At 32.5% G+C, this 16495-nt stretch overlaps 2 protein-coding genes and 1 long non-coding RNA gene across 3 annotated transcripts; all 3 read right to left on the bottom strand.

Annotated features, from left to right (window-relative positions):
* Positions 1-767: 767 nt before the first annotated feature.
* Positions 768-1843, bottom strand: LOC106720293 (pyruvate kinase 1). The gene is made up of 3 exons (XM_045679129.1): positions 1758-1843; positions 1233-1455; positions 768-974 (listed from the first exon to the last, which is right to left on the bottom strand). The coding sequence occupies exons 1-3, from the start codon at positions 1833-1835 to the stop codon at positions 769-771; spliced, it is 507 nt and encodes a 168-aa protein (XP_045535085.1). The 5' UTR covers positions 1836-1843; the 3' UTR covers position 768.
* Positions 1844-1948: 105 nt separating this feature from the next.
* Positions 1949-2396, bottom strand: LOC123721170. The gene is made up of 2 exons (XR_006756164.1): positions 2298-2396; positions 1949-1994 (listed from the first exon to the last, which is right to left on the bottom strand). It is a non-coding gene; the product is annotated as an uncharacterized LOC123721170 (long non-coding RNA).
* A 190-nt stretch (positions 2397-2586) lies between these two features.
* Positions 2587-3413, bottom strand: LOC123721201 (pyruvate kinase I-like). Its single transcript, XM_045679086.1, has 3 exons — positions 3098-3413; positions 2784-2927; positions 2587-2592 (listed from the first exon to the last, which is right to left on the bottom strand). The coding sequence occupies exons 1-3, from the start codon at positions 3392-3394 to the stop codon at positions 2587-2589; spliced, it is 447 nt and encodes a 148-aa protein (XP_045535042.1). The 5' UTR covers positions 3395-3413.
* Positions 3414-16495: the final 13082 nt, after the last annotated feature.

Below are 16495 nucleotides of genomic sequence, written 5' to 3'. Positions count from 1 at the left end.
GAAATTGACGTCGGAACTGTTTGACAATTTTCCAGAGATTGAACAATTTTGTCTACTAGAATCGAAAAGAGCTGGTCATGTTATAGTAAAAAGAATTTAATATATTTATTTTGTTTATAACGATGTGGATTTATTTCTAAAACTGTCAATACGAACCGATAAAATTACTAAAGCACACCCATGCAATGATTAGGGTGATCCCTAGTTAACTGTGGCAAGGGTGGGTTTATTTTGTATGCATTAGTGGCAATTCACAACTGATCTTCGTCTTTCTGACATCTGTTCATCAGGATATTTTTTGGTTGTTCGTACATCACCATCATCATCAATATAATCAACTCACATGTTCATAAGAACCAAAGTACTTAGAGATAAACAAAAAAAAAACCTGAGAGGTGTCAAGGGACACCCGGATGGAACGAAGTTCCTTTCAATTAATTAGTGAAGGAACCAATGTTTATTCTATGCATAAAAAACTTAAGTCTTCACAAGAAGTACATTTTATTTCTATGAATTTTCGTTATATATTGTCACGTCGTTGCCATGGTTATATAGCAAAAAGTGTAGTGACAAATTTTCGTAAGAATTTTTTCCGTCTAGCCCCCTTTCACAACGCGCGATAAGGAACTTCGTTCCAAAAATTATCAACTCTAAAAATTTAGCGCCTACTAAATATAGCTGCTGAAACATGAAAAATTCGTAAGTTTTAGAGAATGATAAATAAAAAAATGACGATTTATTTAAATGCTTTTATTTTATTTGTGGGTCTTATTTTGAATCTGTGATATCACTCATATGAAATTTTGAAGAGACAGTCCGCACGCTGATCTGGTCAGGGAAACCACTGTAGATAGTACTTCGTCTCAACAGAACGTAAGTTTGCTTATATTTTAATATGTTATGCTTAACGCAATATGATACCGCGTACGCGACGCGCGTGTTCACTTCGTCTTCAAACTTTGATCTTGCTTTATCTGTAAAAAAAATACAAATGTTAGCTATTTCATAATCTTTGAAATATTTATATTGCATCTCGAATCTAATTTATTTTTTGAGGAAGGAAAACAAGGAGATTTTTATTTTTTTGAGATTCGTGTTAAGTTCCATGTCAACTTATTTTAATGGGTGAAAGTGAACTCTTCAAGAATGTCGGTGGAACTGAAAATTTACCTTTAAAATATTCTTATGTTTACATATTTTGATCATATCACAATTTATGTCAGTAATTTTACCAGTATAAATTAAAGGTATTATCCCTCTGTACAGCTGCAGTTTCCTTGCCGTGAATGGGTTGGAGCTTATCGTCAATATAACAACTTCAGGAGCTACGCGCGCGAGATGTCGCGCAGTGCTGCCCGTCACCGTCGGTGCTACGATAACCTTTGACACCGTCTGCTTCGCCGCGAGAGCACACGCTAGGCAACACGCTTCCGCAGCATTAGCAGGCATTTTGATCTACACGTATAACAACAGTTAATTTAATTTGAACTAGACTGACTACTCTTATAAATAAGAGGTAGAATAAATCTTCAAAATAAGTCAAGCGTTACTCCTAAACGAACCTATTCAGTATGCATAAAGCTAAAGGTATACTTTTTAAATGAAGGTAAAATAATAAAAACTGGATTGATTTCGCATCGAGTCGTAATTCTGAAGGTTATTATTCACACAGACAACGGGCGCTATGGCATGCATGTAGCGGAATATCATCGTAATATATACCTATAGATACAAATAGTATGATTGTAATTGAATACCTCGTCAAGAACTCTCCAGAAATCTTTTTCCATAGCTATAGATTCTACGGATTTACAAATAGAATCCAAAATTTTCATCGAGACCAATATATGTGAAGGATTGTCTAAATGTCGTAGAAGAAAGCCGGTACCGTCAATTGCCGCATTTGTGATGTCAAAAACATCGCGATCAATTAATATGCCCTTTTTTAAGCTTTCATCTAAAATATTTCCAGAGATGAAGAAAGGTTTTCCTCGCTGAAAAGTAATCTTACTAATATTATAAATGCAAATGTTTGGATGTTTGGATGCATTGATGGATGGATGGATGTTTTTAGAAGGTATCTTCAGTACAGTTCAACGGATACTGATGAAATTTGGCATAGACGTATATCATAGTCTAAAAGAACACATAGACTACTTATTAAGTTTTTTTTAACAGCTAGTCAATTAATATATGTTAAAATGTATAAAGTGTTAAATAGATAAAATATTGAAAATTGGTTAAATTGCTTCTAAAAGTGTATAGAAAACATATCAAGTTAAATATATAATTTGTACCTGTCTACATTTAGCACTGATTTGCATCTGTATCGCACTCATTTGATATTTATTGAGAATTTCGTAAGCCAGGAATTCTCTAGCTAATATTATACCATCTGACGCCTGAAATAATAATAAACGTTTCATCTTACGTATGCATGTGAACGTTACATAGACAAGAAATATTTTGTGAAAATAGTTTTTAGAGTCTAAATTATATAATCTGTCACGCTCGCTAATTCACGCGGAACTCACGCGTTCTTAACGCGTTGACGTCGTTGCAAGTTGGGTATAAAGAGCGATGACCTTAAATCTATTAAAAAAAACAAATAAGTTAAACGAGGTTTAGGCTAAGCGCCATCTGCGCCCGGCCACCTCAAGCCCGGTGAAGCTGTAAATGCCTCTTCAAGGCAAACAGTGACGACTCAGTCACAAAAAAAAAAACAAATAAGATTAAATGAAAATCCAAACATTCGAACACATTTTACCTCTTATACACCTTACCTCAATAATATCATCGATATTATCCAGTCCCTCCTGCTCACAGATCGTGCTAATGATGTGAGGCATTGGACAATTTTTAAAAAGTGCTTTCACTTTATCTAATACTGATGTGCGCCGAACTGAATTCATTATTATTATATCTAACTGGAAATGGAACAAAAGTTAACGAAATTCAGTGGTTTCAAGTACATTTTATGATTGGATCAAATAGAATCATTTTAAAAACTTACTTCACGTATTAACAATATCAATGAATAAAAAAAAAAACAAATAACATAAAATGTACTTTTGCCTAAAATAAATTGGATACTCACCGAGAACTCTTTAGCGAATTCAATCATATTCAAATCGTATTTAGACAATGGAGGTTTAATATGTTTGATTCCGCGAACGCAGAAAAACTCCAAATTCCCTATCGAACCTTTTTGGTAAACTTTACACATTATCCTCTGTTCGTTAATTACTTCAGTACAAATCAATATAACTTTTCCCGAACCCAATGTTATTTCGGCACCAGGTTGTATCAATTTAAAAGTATAAGGATCGTCCATGAATATCCTATTTTTACTGCACATGTTCCACAACTTTGTTTTACAAGTTATTTCTACCATGTCATTTTCATCTAAAAATACTTCAGTTATATCCTAGAACAATAAATGGTTGAAATATTTGTTACATGAAATTTGAGAAAATTTCCGTTTGCATAGAATTGGTGATAAGGTTTGAAGCCGTTGTTTGCACCGTTTACAGTCGTTAATAGATCTTGTTATGGTTTTTGTTACAATGCTGCATATATATATGTATATGTATTATGTATATATGGCAGCTGTGCAAATCATTAAATATATAACTCTCGTTCTTTACAAAAAAAACATTAAGTACATATAGTTAGATTAAGTATGACTACATACTGTTACTTACATCAATAAAACACCCAGTTTTGATACAAGCGTTTGGCAAATCAATAGAAATTGCAATCGGCCAACTGGGAACATTATACTTTTCGCAAAACGATTTCATAGCTTGCTTGAATTTGGCCAATAATATTATTTTATCGTTTCGAGTTAAGTTTGTAACATTGAATCGAATTATACGTAGTCCCATTTCTATAAAATTTTCTATATCAATAGATGTCAAGCTTGTACCAGCTGAAAAAGAGCTTTATTAACACATTTACATAACGCGTTATTTTGTAACTAGAACGGGAACTTTTTTAATCTTAAGCCACTACTCTTGATGAAAGCGAGTAAAAAGTAAAGGACGTTTCGTGAAATATTTTCTAGATTTTTTTTATATCGTACTGGTATACGAGCAAGCGGTCACACAACTACGCCTAACTAGCGAAACGACGGTAGATCATGTCCTATAGATATCCGCAATTGCAGATGCGTTGCCTACCTTTAATCGACAGAGGACGCACATAAACAGTATATATCCCCTTCCTGTGCGTCCCCTCCACTGTCAAATCCAATTATCCTTCCCTTCCTTATAAGAAAAAGGTGGGAAATGAAAGAGGACTAAAATTAGGCCTCCGGAACACACACTCATTAAATGAAACTCGGAATTGCGTCCACTTCACGCCTGTCTTCTGTGTGGTCGTGGTATTTCACCGGGCTAGCCGGTCAATTCGCGCAATATATTGTTGTTGCTGGCGTCTGCCACTGTTCACAATTCTCTTTGCGTCAAGCCTTTGGCCTTCATTTGTAGAGTAAGTCTGATCGTCTTCTTAGACTCAAAGATGGCTACCGAGGTGGATGTTCTTTACCAAGGTATATTATTTGTTTAACAGTATATTATTAGTTTAACATACAAAGTGTAACAATGAACGGAGTTAGTCTGTATGTTTTCTTCACTTCATCTCGAAATAAAGAATGGCTTGGTAAACTTCTAAAGTGCTGCGACATTACCTGAAATGTAAAACGGAAATTAAACATATGGATATATTTTTAGGTAAATTTAAAAAGTGAAATTATCATTCTATTTGTATTTCTGCTTTGATAGGAATTACATTTAAAATTTATAAATAATTTTGTATCCTTACTAAATGGTCCCAAGTCTATAGTAAATAACAAAACAACTAAAAAATAAATCTATTCAAAAACCAAATTAATATCGCAAATAAACTTTACTAGCAAACACAATACAATAATGTCACATTAAATGTCAAGATTATTGTTTTCAGTGCTTAAAACAGTTCTTGTAATAAAAGTAGTTTCAATCAAAGGAAGTTACACAAGCACTTACCTTTCGATTAAAAAAAAATATCAAAATCGGAGCACCAGGGGTGGAGTTACGCGGTAACACACATAAAAAATACAGTCAGTCATTGAAAAGAACATATGTAATTAATCGCACAATTCCGCTACAAAGACACGTCTATTTGTACATATTATGATCCCTTTCATTTTCTTCGACAAAACAGAGATAGAGATATGTATTAACACATATATTATTGCAGTAGAATTCTCCAGTTACGACTTACAATTACAAATATCAATATTTTTCTTGTTATCTATGTTTTCGTTAAAACAGTAGTAAGGAAAATACTAAGCTATACGACTAAAGTAGAGATCTGAAGCTTCGTTATAAGGGTATCATATGTTGCTAATTCAATACAGACAAGAGTAAATAAATTCTTCTATAACGTAACAAGACACAAGAACAACTCACAAGACGCGCGTATATTTGATCGTTTCGTCTACAAAATAAAAGTAAATCCATTGCTCCTGGGAACTATAACTGTAAAGATGTCGGGGGAAATGTAAACCCATTATTATACAGTTTGTATATAAAATAGTTTTTTGGAACGAATTTCCTTATCGCGCGTTGTGAAAGGGGGCTAGACGGAAAAAATTCTTACGAAAAGTTGTCACGACACTTTTTGCTATAGTAAGTATGTTAACGACGAATGAGCGCTACTTCACCATGGTAACGACGTGACAATATATAACGAAAATTCATAGAAATAAACTTGTACTTCTTGTGAAGACTTAAGTTTTTTATTCATAGAATAAACATTGGTTCCTTCACTATTTTTCAATAAAATGTTTAGTTTTCTTCGTTTCATATATCTTGGCGGCCTAAGGTCATCAGAGCGCTAAGCAGTGCCTTCCCCCGGCAACTTATTACGCCTCACTACTCCTAAAATTGTGAGCCACCAATATATCTGACTGATAATGAACTTGGCTTGGTTTTCATCGATTTAGTGACCAAAGCTTTACCAAATCAATATGCATATTGAACTTTTGGGAGAAATTTCGTACAGTAAGAAAGGACATACTAATAAATTTATTTCTACAGGGGGCTTCAAGTGTAGGGTAAGTTCAAAGCTTCGTAAAAGTTTTCTAACAAATCACAAAGTTCTCTTGTAAAAACTGCACAGGTTCGGCGCACTTCCCTTTTTTATCTTATTCAAAACTTTTACAAAAAGCTTTAGTACGTAGAATAATTGATCTCGACTATAGATAAAATCTTCTAAAAATAAGTATAGAGATAGATCTATTTTAAGACTTTCTATGAGTTTATTTTTGTATCTCGCTTCTTTATAAAATGAAAGTAAAAATATAACTCGAATTAGTTCATCATCAACCTGCCCTTATCCCTATGGAGGGTGGGCACAGTATGTACTACTCTTCCATACATCTCTATCAGCCGTCATATCTGAATTAACCCCCTTCTTACGCATATCCTCTTTCACACAATCCATACATACTTTCTTTGGTCTTCCTCTACCTTTATAGCCCTATGACTCAAATAAGTTATCTGAAAAATAATGATTTAATTCGAAAACTTTAATATAAAAATAGATTAAATACAAAATGTTTTTTTTTCTATTTTTTCCCTTTCATTTTTTTAAGTGTAAAGTTGATACTCACAAGTGAAACATATTTTTGAAAGTAATATAATACCATTAAGTTGCCGAAAAACGTTGGTTAAATACAACGCGTGTTTCGTTAATTTACCAAAACCCTGTCTCAAGTGGTTTAGTGGCGGAACAATCTAGCCACTCTAATTTAGGTAACAATTTAATTTACTTTTTTGGCAGTATCGTTTTTTATATTTTGATATGAACATATTTTTATTACTCAGTGAATCCGTGGTTTTATTCTTTAATTTGGAATTAAATAAACCTTTTCTTTAGACTTTAAAAGGTCAAACGTACTTGTTTATATATTTATCAAAAACGAAATTATATTTTTAGTATACATAGAAGTAATACGTACAGATTAGATAGTAATTTTTCTTTTCTTAATGTCTTTTATAGTTCACTACAATATGTAAAGACAAAATTAATATCCAGAAAAGATAAACGAAAGAATAGTGTCTGTGCTATAGAAAAATAAAAGCGATAAGTGTTTCTAATTTTCGACTACGAACGGAAACAATAATAAAATTTTATTTTAAAAGGGAATCGAGTACAACATTGCAATACTACGGATTGTGGACGAATTCAATTTTCTGAACAACAATAACACAAACACAATCAAATATCGACAGAATGAGGAGAAACCGAACAATCTTCTTTACCAATGGACTCTATAGATATTAAATATGTTTTATATGTTTTTAAGAATACATTTTTTCTTTTGAAACAATCTTCTTACAAAAACTTTAAACGAAAGTTGTATCACGTGTATTTTAGTAGGTTGTATTTCAAAGTTTTTCTCATCCTATCTTATAAAGGCTTGTTAGTTTAGAAAAGGTTTTGTGCGGAAGCTTAACCGTCCTCGCCGAAAATAATTAAATTTCTAACTAGTTAAGCACGCTCCGCTAACTTTAGTCCGAAATGTAAGGTGAGCAAGCCGACCGTGAAGTTATGCATTCAAAAAACAACCGCTTAACAAATTAAAAATAAACTAAATGGCTATATTATGTATATCATAGACAATTTTTTTGTTTAAAAACGTTTGCATAATAATAAAAAAAACATTGTACGTGAAAAGTGTGCTCTGAAAGTATCTGTACAATATTTCGTTCAATGAAAAGACTAGATACAAACATGAAAAATAAGTTTTGTGAAAATTTTAGAAAAGGCACTTTAATATGTCATAAACGTATATAAACCAGTCAATAACAGAACATGGGGGATGGTCTAAATTCGTTTTTGGTTACTTCGGAGCTGATAGATACATAGATATCCTTAGGGATACTTCCATCAACTTACTTTCACAACATAAAGCGATGCTCTTCTTTAATTGTTATAACTTCTTCAGAAATTAAGCAATCTAAGAAAGAACAACAGTTTGATTTTATGATAGCCGCGGGTGGAAGCAAATCACGAAAGATATGAGAACGCCAGCCGAGGTAACTGAAAATCAACATTGCAACGTCGCGACCCTTTGTTTATCCATTAGCTTACCACGAACTGAGCAAACGTAGGGGAGAAAAACTTGCCCGTGATTGCAATATTTTGTTACGATGCTAAGGTTATTGGTTTTTCAGCGGGAATGTGTTATTTTACAAGGCAATTCTTCTTAAACGGTAATGTTTTAATATAGAATATTGTGTAATTGCATAATTTGAATTTAAAACATGCAAAGTTTTTTGTAGTAATTTTTGTTTTTTTAAAGTTTCTTGAAGTTTACTTATTGTACAAACATATATTTGTAAGAACATTTAACTTATTTATTTCTATATATACTAAAGTCGAGAATGTAGTAGGAATACTTAAAAAATTCTGTAATATCACATACCGACATATTTATGTTGAAGAACTTATCCTTTTATCTCAGAAGTGACAATATACTTTTATTATGTTATACATAAACAATCAGAGACAGTAACATATTTTTATATAACAAATAGTTAAGGAATATTTTGCTTTATTTTTAAATTATGGAAGTATTTTGTAATATGATGTTACACTAGCTAATAATTATGTAAGATCGGATAGTGACAATTTGTCGACAGCTTCTAGCGATCCTAGACACAGGATATGCAATAAACTTCAGCTAATGTCGTTAGCTTCGGGAACGGACGGAGTCTCAGAGGCGCTTTTAACGAGCACTACAACACTATTAAATATCATATAGTGTAATATATATAACATTAAGCACCTGGTTCTTATATCAACGTATATAACAAATGCAGTCTCTATCTTACGAGTATATATAAAATTCTCGTGTGACAATGTTAGTTGCCATACTCCTCTGAAACGGTTAGACCAGCCGACCGTCTGTGAATAGACTACTAACCTATTTTTCATACCCATTTAAGTATTCACATAGACACAGAGACATATTAAGTTTTTTCAATTGTGCGCAGACGGAATCGCGGGCGACAGCTAATATAATATAGTTTAATGAATATTTGCTTGTTCCCGTTGCTTTGTTTACAGAGCACGTATATAACATTATCGTAGTTCCGTAGCACCATTTTTGAAGCGTCCAAAACGTGTTTTATTCCAAAATGTTAGATAATCTTATCTCTATATATATAAAAGAAAGTCGTGTTAGTTACACTATTTATAACTCAAGAACGGCTGAATCGATTTGACTGAAAATTGGTGGGCAGGTAGTTTAGAACCAGGAAACGGACATAGGATCATTTTTACCCCGTTTTCTATTTTTTATTCCGTGCGGACGGAGTCGCGGGTAAAAGCTAGTATCTATATATATAAAAGAAAGTCGTGTTAGTTACACTATTTATAACTCAAGATCGGTCGAACTGATTTAGCTGAAAATTAATGAGGAGGTAGCTTAGAACTAGGAGACGGACATAGGAACATTTTTATCTTGTGTGCATTTTTTTATTCCGCGCGGACGGAGTCGCGGGCAAAAGCTAGAAAGGTATAGAAAAAGTTGTGTCATTATTATTGGCTCTTAATTCAGGGAAGAATACATATTAAACTCGACCTCAATTTTCAAATCAATAAAGCCGTTTATGCGAACTGAAGTAATATAACTGATACACCAGATGTGTGAAAACACCTCAATCAATTCCCATTGTTCGAAGAAGCAACACAAAGCAAAATGGATCAAATAATGAAGCTTCGTGCACTTGTTATGATAATCTGTTCATTCCCAGTGTCTGCTAGTTCGTCAGTAATTAAGGAGGAGACGTCACTTGTACGAGTTTAAATACAACGTGACTTTTCAGTCCAGCGATCAAAGGGAAGTTAAAGCGAACTTTGGAACTCAAATGCGGGCTTTTGCAATTATTCATTATGTTTTTACTCAACTTCGTTTAATGTCGGATACCGTTTGTGTTCATACAAAGACATGGTTTTGGATGCAAGCTTGAATATTTGTTCGTTCTTTCAGGTTCTCTTGTCGATCAAAGAACTTACTAAGAACTATAGATTGTCACTTTTTAATGTAATCTAGTGAGTAAATGGGTCTAGTCGAAAGGATTTTAGCTGTACCTGCTTAGATAATAACACATGTTTGAATAAAAACTATGTAGTAAAGAGTACCAAAACACAATTGACTTCTTTAAAATCTTAAATATAAATTTGTGTAAACTTGTATATGGTCTAAAGAATAATTCGAATAAAAAACAAGTCTTAAGAACTTTAGATTCGATTTTGAATCTTCAGACCATGAAAATAAAGTACAAAGAGGTTTCAAAAACAGAAATATACGTAATTATAGATCTTGTAAGTTCATTTCTCAGACATAATAAACTTTTACTTCTAATAAAAAATCTTTATACCTTGTTCGCTGAGCGTGGTCTAATTAAGACGATCGTTGTGCATTTAGAATTAATTCAAGTCTTTTGACTTTGAATTAAAAAAACACTCTTTTTATCTCTTTGAAATTCAACTCGTGGCAATTAAACTTTTAAGTACGGTACGGCAAATCACAATTATGCTAAATATTAACTTTGTCAAATAATTTTTGTCTATGTGCTTAATGAAAAAAAAAAAGACATATTAGTGAGGATGGTATTGTGACAAAGATATTATAACTGGCTACTTTCACACATATATTCACATTATTTTTTGTCTATATTTTTGTTATAAAGAACAAATGGAAAATTAAAAAAAGAATACTTATGTTAATAGAACTTCTCAAAAAGTGCAAGCCATTTTTTAGTGGTTTATTGCTGGTTGGTAAATGTTAATGCACCGTTCTTAACCCGATAGAAACTTGTCTAAAAGGTTTAGTGTATTGCTTGTTTATATTGCGGCTGAATTATATAATATGTGGTCAACGCATATTTTTACTTTTGTCGAGTTTTGAGCACCTATTCGACGTCGAAAACGAAATTATTTTGTCTTGAGAGTTATTCTTTAATTTCGTTTTAAGTCAATTCTTTCACTAGCTTTTGCCCGCGACTTAGTCTGCTCTGTTATAAACAAATGAAATGTTATATCATGTGTTCTCGAGACTATGTTCTTTGTCTGTGCTAAATTTTATTTAGATGTGTTCAGTTACGGACTTATAGAGTAAATATGTAAATCAAACGTATCACAAGGGAACCGGACACGATTCCGGGAACATAGGTAGCTAGACTATATCATCTATATCAAATTTCTTCGTTACCTTCTAACAAACATCCATCCATCTATACACCCAAACATTGGCATTCACGTTCTTTTATTTATCGTAATTATTTTCGGTCCTCATTAAGTTTCATGTAATGCATATGGTAAGCCCGTTCATTGCAATGCAAAGGAAGGTAGCGCCACTGCGCCGCGCGATATAGCCGCAACATTCATTATGAATGCACGACTCATTCGCAACACGGCGTGTCATCATCTTAATTATCTTTGAGAAAAGAATCTCTATTTCAAATTTCTTTACATTTATTAAAAAAAAAAACATGGAACAAAGAATTATATATAATTGTACCTTTAAGTAACTTCTGCAACATATATGCATAAGGTAAAAACTCTCATTGCCGCTGTATGCAAAATCGGCTGTATTTCGATGTACGACATATATTGGCATTTTATTCCTATATCAATGATTCTAGAATAATAATGTATCGAACAAATCCAACCACACACAATATTCCTTCGTCTAAATATAGTCAAAGTTGAAAGGAAACATAAAACAATGGTTGTAAACAAAAAGTAAAAGGAGCTATATAATCTGAGAAAGTTTGTCATTACTCCGTGTTGACGATAAATGATCCTAAGAAATTACACTCGTGGGGGAGAAAATAAACAAAACCACTCGTATATAAATGAAAGTAACTAGAAGCACGTAGGCAATCATTGCTCAGAGAAAGTATGAGCCCACTTATTTCTCATGGGTGTTAGAATGAGGGAAAAAGTAAATTCACAAATCATTGTTACTCTTACATTTTATTTTTATGATCCATCATATTACGAAAACTGTACAGAGCTTTTCAAGTAATTCTATATCCATATTACGTTATTGTCTCTTCAATTTTAGAAAGTTATTGGTAAATATCGTTTTAACCGCACATTTTATTGTTGATGTTGATGATTTCGATAGTTATATTTTTATATTTATTAAAAAAAAGAAATGTTTAAAATGAACAATGAATAAAATGTCAAGAAAAAGAAAAAAAAGGAAAATAAAGATACAAAAAAGGTTGCGCGGTGCGTGCGCACTGGCCACTCAACCCCGGGTCCGGTGTTGCCGCAACAATTATTTACCACAAATTATATATTAGGTACATGACAATACAAATATTTTACTAGCATTGGAATTAAGCACAGTACTTTGCATCTATGCACGGCACTGGTATTCTAAATTAGTCGGGGCCTGAAAAATCCTAACTAATGAATTGAATTGTTGAGATATGACTGCAAAGATGTTCTAAAAGTTATAACCAGGAAATATTAAAGAGAAATGACACATTTGAGTTATATTTTATAAAAAGGCATTAAATAATTAACAACATTTCATGGTGTCAATACCGTACTTGAGTTGTAAAGGGAAAAACAAGCTAAGTTAAAGGTGGCAGTCGAGTCGCGCACGGTAGCCGTAGAGTCGGGTACGGCGGGAGTAGGGAGAATGTGCCCTATCACCGCGCCAGGCAACCCTTGAGTGCTACTCGGTGTCTATACACCGAGAAAGTGTCCAGACATATTTTAACCTTTTTTGTATGAAACGCTTCATTTTTTTAATTATAATGTAAAATTAACTTAATTATTATGTATGATTTTTTTATGTTGCTGGCAGTTAATTATAATTTAATTTTTTCTTTTTATTAATATAACAATATTATTAGCGATCAGTTACAGTTAGTAGGTACAAAAGTAATACTATACCTAACATGCACTAATTTTTAATTGAAAATTATATTTATGCAATCTAATATTTAACAAGTTAGTTAGTTAAATTAAAGAATTATAAAATTAACGAAGTAAGATGTTTTTACAAAGAGTTTATAAGAAGTCGATAAGAAATAGTTGCTCACAATGAACTTTTACAATAAAGCAACTTTTTTAATCCATTGGTCGATTTATCACGAAGAATTATGACTGCGCCCGCGAGTTAAAATCGCATTTCTTACTAAGTAGTTTTATCTTTCTGAATTTTTAAAAAAAGCTTTTAAAGCTGAATTTTCATATATAACCTACTTTAACAGTAGCTGAATATTTTAAGCAAAATGGAGTGTAAAAGTAGGTCTTATCCTAACTGCAAGTTAGTATTTCTTTTCATCAGTACAGCTTAAACATTGCAGGCTTTACCATAAAAAATGACGCTTAATTTACGTCTTAGTTTAAACATATACTGTAACTTATTTCACGTTATCAATGCGATTAAAAAATCCTTATAAATAGATAAAAATGTTCATTTTTAGTCGATTCCAATTTAACTCAAAATCTGAGACTGATTTTTAATAATTATTTAACCAATCAGACCATGTCTTGAATGTATTTTTTGTTTGACTCTCTATATACTTCGGAAGAGAGATGTTTGCGTATCATAAAACGCTCAAACATAATTGTAGGTACGTATATCACTCTGCGGATATCCGATACAATAAGCGAAGTGCTCTATCCACAGGGCCGATTCATCAGAGACAATATTTGTTTATCGTACGCGGTGGAATCATACCTTTTATTCAACTCGTTCAGGTGGAAAATACATTTTATGATTTTAATTTTATGATCCCTTAATATGGTTTACTATTTCACAGAGTCGTTGATGAAGTTAATTTGGAGGTTTATAGTTTCATCATTGTTGTAAATTTTCATTGAAGAAATCTTTGCATTAAAATAAATTTGACACCACTTTCATCCGCTTCAGAAACACGAGATAACAAAATATTTTGATACGACTTTTTCAACAGTGGATTTTGACATTTAATTTGTTTAGAATGTATCTGAAAATTCAAATAAGTTTAAGTGAATAATTTCATTACGTATTAGGATAAAATGCTGATAATTCTTGTCCAATCCACTAAACACTTCACTTGAAGTGTGTGTAACTATTCATAATTGGCTATTAGTTAGCAAAGCGGCCAATTAATAGTCCATTAGGTGCGAGTCCCCTTAATAGCAATTACACGGCGAAAAAGCTTGTAGGCGCTTATTTTAGCCGGAGACAAGCTTTTAAGTAATTAGATCTTTGCTATATTATCCAAAAAATCCGCATTGTATATTGAACTAAAGTTTTTTTTTTTACCACCATGTTCTTACACACGCAAATAGGTTTTGTATTAAATAATCACCGTAATTAAACCTTTAATACTGTTTTTTTTTTATTTTTTCCTTCGTTAAATATTATTATTTTATTTTATTTGCACCGATTCAAATAAATGGTAATATTTTTGACGTTTTATGGCTTACCTAGATTGAATGAAGTCTGTTTATAGTAATCACATTTTTTTAATTTCCACAATTTAATACGGTCGTTAATTCATTATTTAGTTATATTACACAAGGGTAATATATCCAACTACAATAAATGTGACTATAAACCCATTGCTGGTTTGTCCAGACACTTTGTTACTACGCAAAGTTAAGATTTAGCTAAGTTAGTTTAGATTTTGAATTCAAGTTTTTCTGAAATTAAAGCTAGAATCATTTTAAGCTATCAAATTTTCCGTGTCAATAGTACACTTCAGGTAGGAAAGGGGGAAAAAGAAAACTAGGTATGCGAGAAGGCTGACGTTGTAGAGAATGTGCCCTATCACCACAGCTCGCCGCGTCGAGAGGTACTCACGGGGTAGAGAGCGAAAAAGTGTTCAGCCATCAAATCAGAAATGTTTTATTGTGAGCTCTGTCTTGTCGTGCGTTTCCACTGTCGAACTTGTGTGAAGTTATACATTAATATTTTAACTTATATTACTTAAAATATTAAAGTTCTTGAAATGTAAAAAAATTTCCTAAAGTACACCATAATAAGATGGGATATCTTCGTGAACCTAAATATTTATATTTAGCCATGAGTTTTCACTACCAAACTTCATGTGCAAAATCACAACTATTTTTAACTTCTTGTATATATGTTTTGGTAGTGAAAAATCATCTTATACATGTTAATAAAATTGGAATGTTTGTATGTAATATCGAGAAAAATATAACGAAAAACCAGTTATTATAATTTTTTGTCAGTCTGTTTGTTCCGGGTACTCTCCGGAACGGCTGAACCTATTTTTACAGGACTTTAGCAGGAAGGTTGCAGACGTACGCGGACATATTGTAGGCGCTGTTTTTTTTATTTCTGCGCAACCGAAGTCGAGGGCGACCGCTAGTGTCTAGGGCTTTTAAAGTAAAATATTATGTTTTTAACTAGATGGCATCACTTTACACTTTACTAACTCTACACAACAAAATAAGAACCCGTCATTTTAAAGCTTTTTCAAAATAGCTATTCATAGGAACACGTCTAGGCAACTGAGGCTACATTCCCGTAATAGTGACGGGGCGAGTCTAGCCCGCATAATAATTCGCGGTCACGTTTTATATTGCTTCCTCAGGTAGAACTACGAGACTACGACTATATTTTGTCACTTAAATCACTGATGAGAGCAAAAAACATCTATAGTTTAATAGCTCAATTCTTTATTTACCTTCTTATATTCTATTATATTCTTGATTTCATTAATGTTGTTTTAATTATATTGACGTCAATTAAAAACAAAAAAATAATTCTAGGAGTACTTAAATCAGAGAAAAGGTCACTTAAAGGACAAAAGAGGAGTCAATATCAGAAGTCATAATGGGCTGTAAAATGCCACTAATATATCTGTCCCTTATTTTTTCTTAAAACAGTTGCAAACATGTAACATTTTAAACGTACAGTGTTAAAAGAGATTTCGAATTACTAACCATATTCACGTACATCTGTAAAAGCTTTTAGTGTAAATTATTCTAAAAACGGTTTGAACGTTGTACAAGACTACATGTCTTGTAGTGCGAAGACGTTCTCTCCTTTTACTTGGATAAAATATTCAAATGAAAATAGACATTCACAGCTTTAAGAAAGAACTAAAATGTATTGACCAGTAGAACCATTTCATTTGTTCAAATAAATTGATTCAGATACGACGATAAAGGGTTTAAAAAAGATTTTTATCTGTGACAAAAATTGGAATTCAATTGAAAGGTATTAATTTTACTTTTAAGGTTATCTTTCAGGAAACGTGAAGACCATACGATTAGAGAAACCGTTTTCCCTCCCCCTGAAAGCTATAGATTTTTCATGTGTCGAGATATCTGTGGGGAAAACAGTCCATATTTATCATCCTCCAAAGCGGATGAAAATGGTTCCGGGATTTTCAAAGAACCGCACCAGGACAATCCTAAATTTACCTCTGATACTGTACCACATTTGCGATCA

This window comes from Papilio machaon, chromosome 8 (genome assembly GCF_912999745.1).
Source record: "Papilio machaon chromosome 8, ilPapMach1.1, whole genome shotgun sequence".
NCBI lineage: Eukaryota > Metazoa > Arthropoda > Insecta > Lepidoptera > Papilionidae > Papilio > Papilio machaon.
This window is presented reverse-complemented; position numbering and strand designations above follow the sequence as displayed.

Coding starts and splice junctions, on each gene's coding strand:
- LOC106720293 (XM_045679129.1), bottom strand. CDS start 1,835: ATGAAAATTTTGGATTCTATTTGTAAATCCGTAGAATCTATAGCTATG. Junction 1,456..1,757: donor TCTGGAGAGTTCTTGACGAG/GTATTCAATTAC, acceptor TTATACGTGTAG/ATCAAAATGCCTGCTAATGC. Junction 975..1,232: donor AATACCTTTAATTTATACTG/GTAAAATTACTG, acceptor TTTTTTTTACAG/ATAAAGCAAGATCAAAGTTT.
- LOC123721201 (XM_045679086.1), bottom strand. CDS start 3,394: ATGGTAGAAATAACTTGTAAAACAAAGTTGTGGAACATGTGCAGTAAA. Junction 2,928..3,097: donor AATTCGCTAAAGAGTTCTCG/GTGAGTATCCAA, acceptor TTCCATTTCCAG/TTAGATATAATAATAATGAA.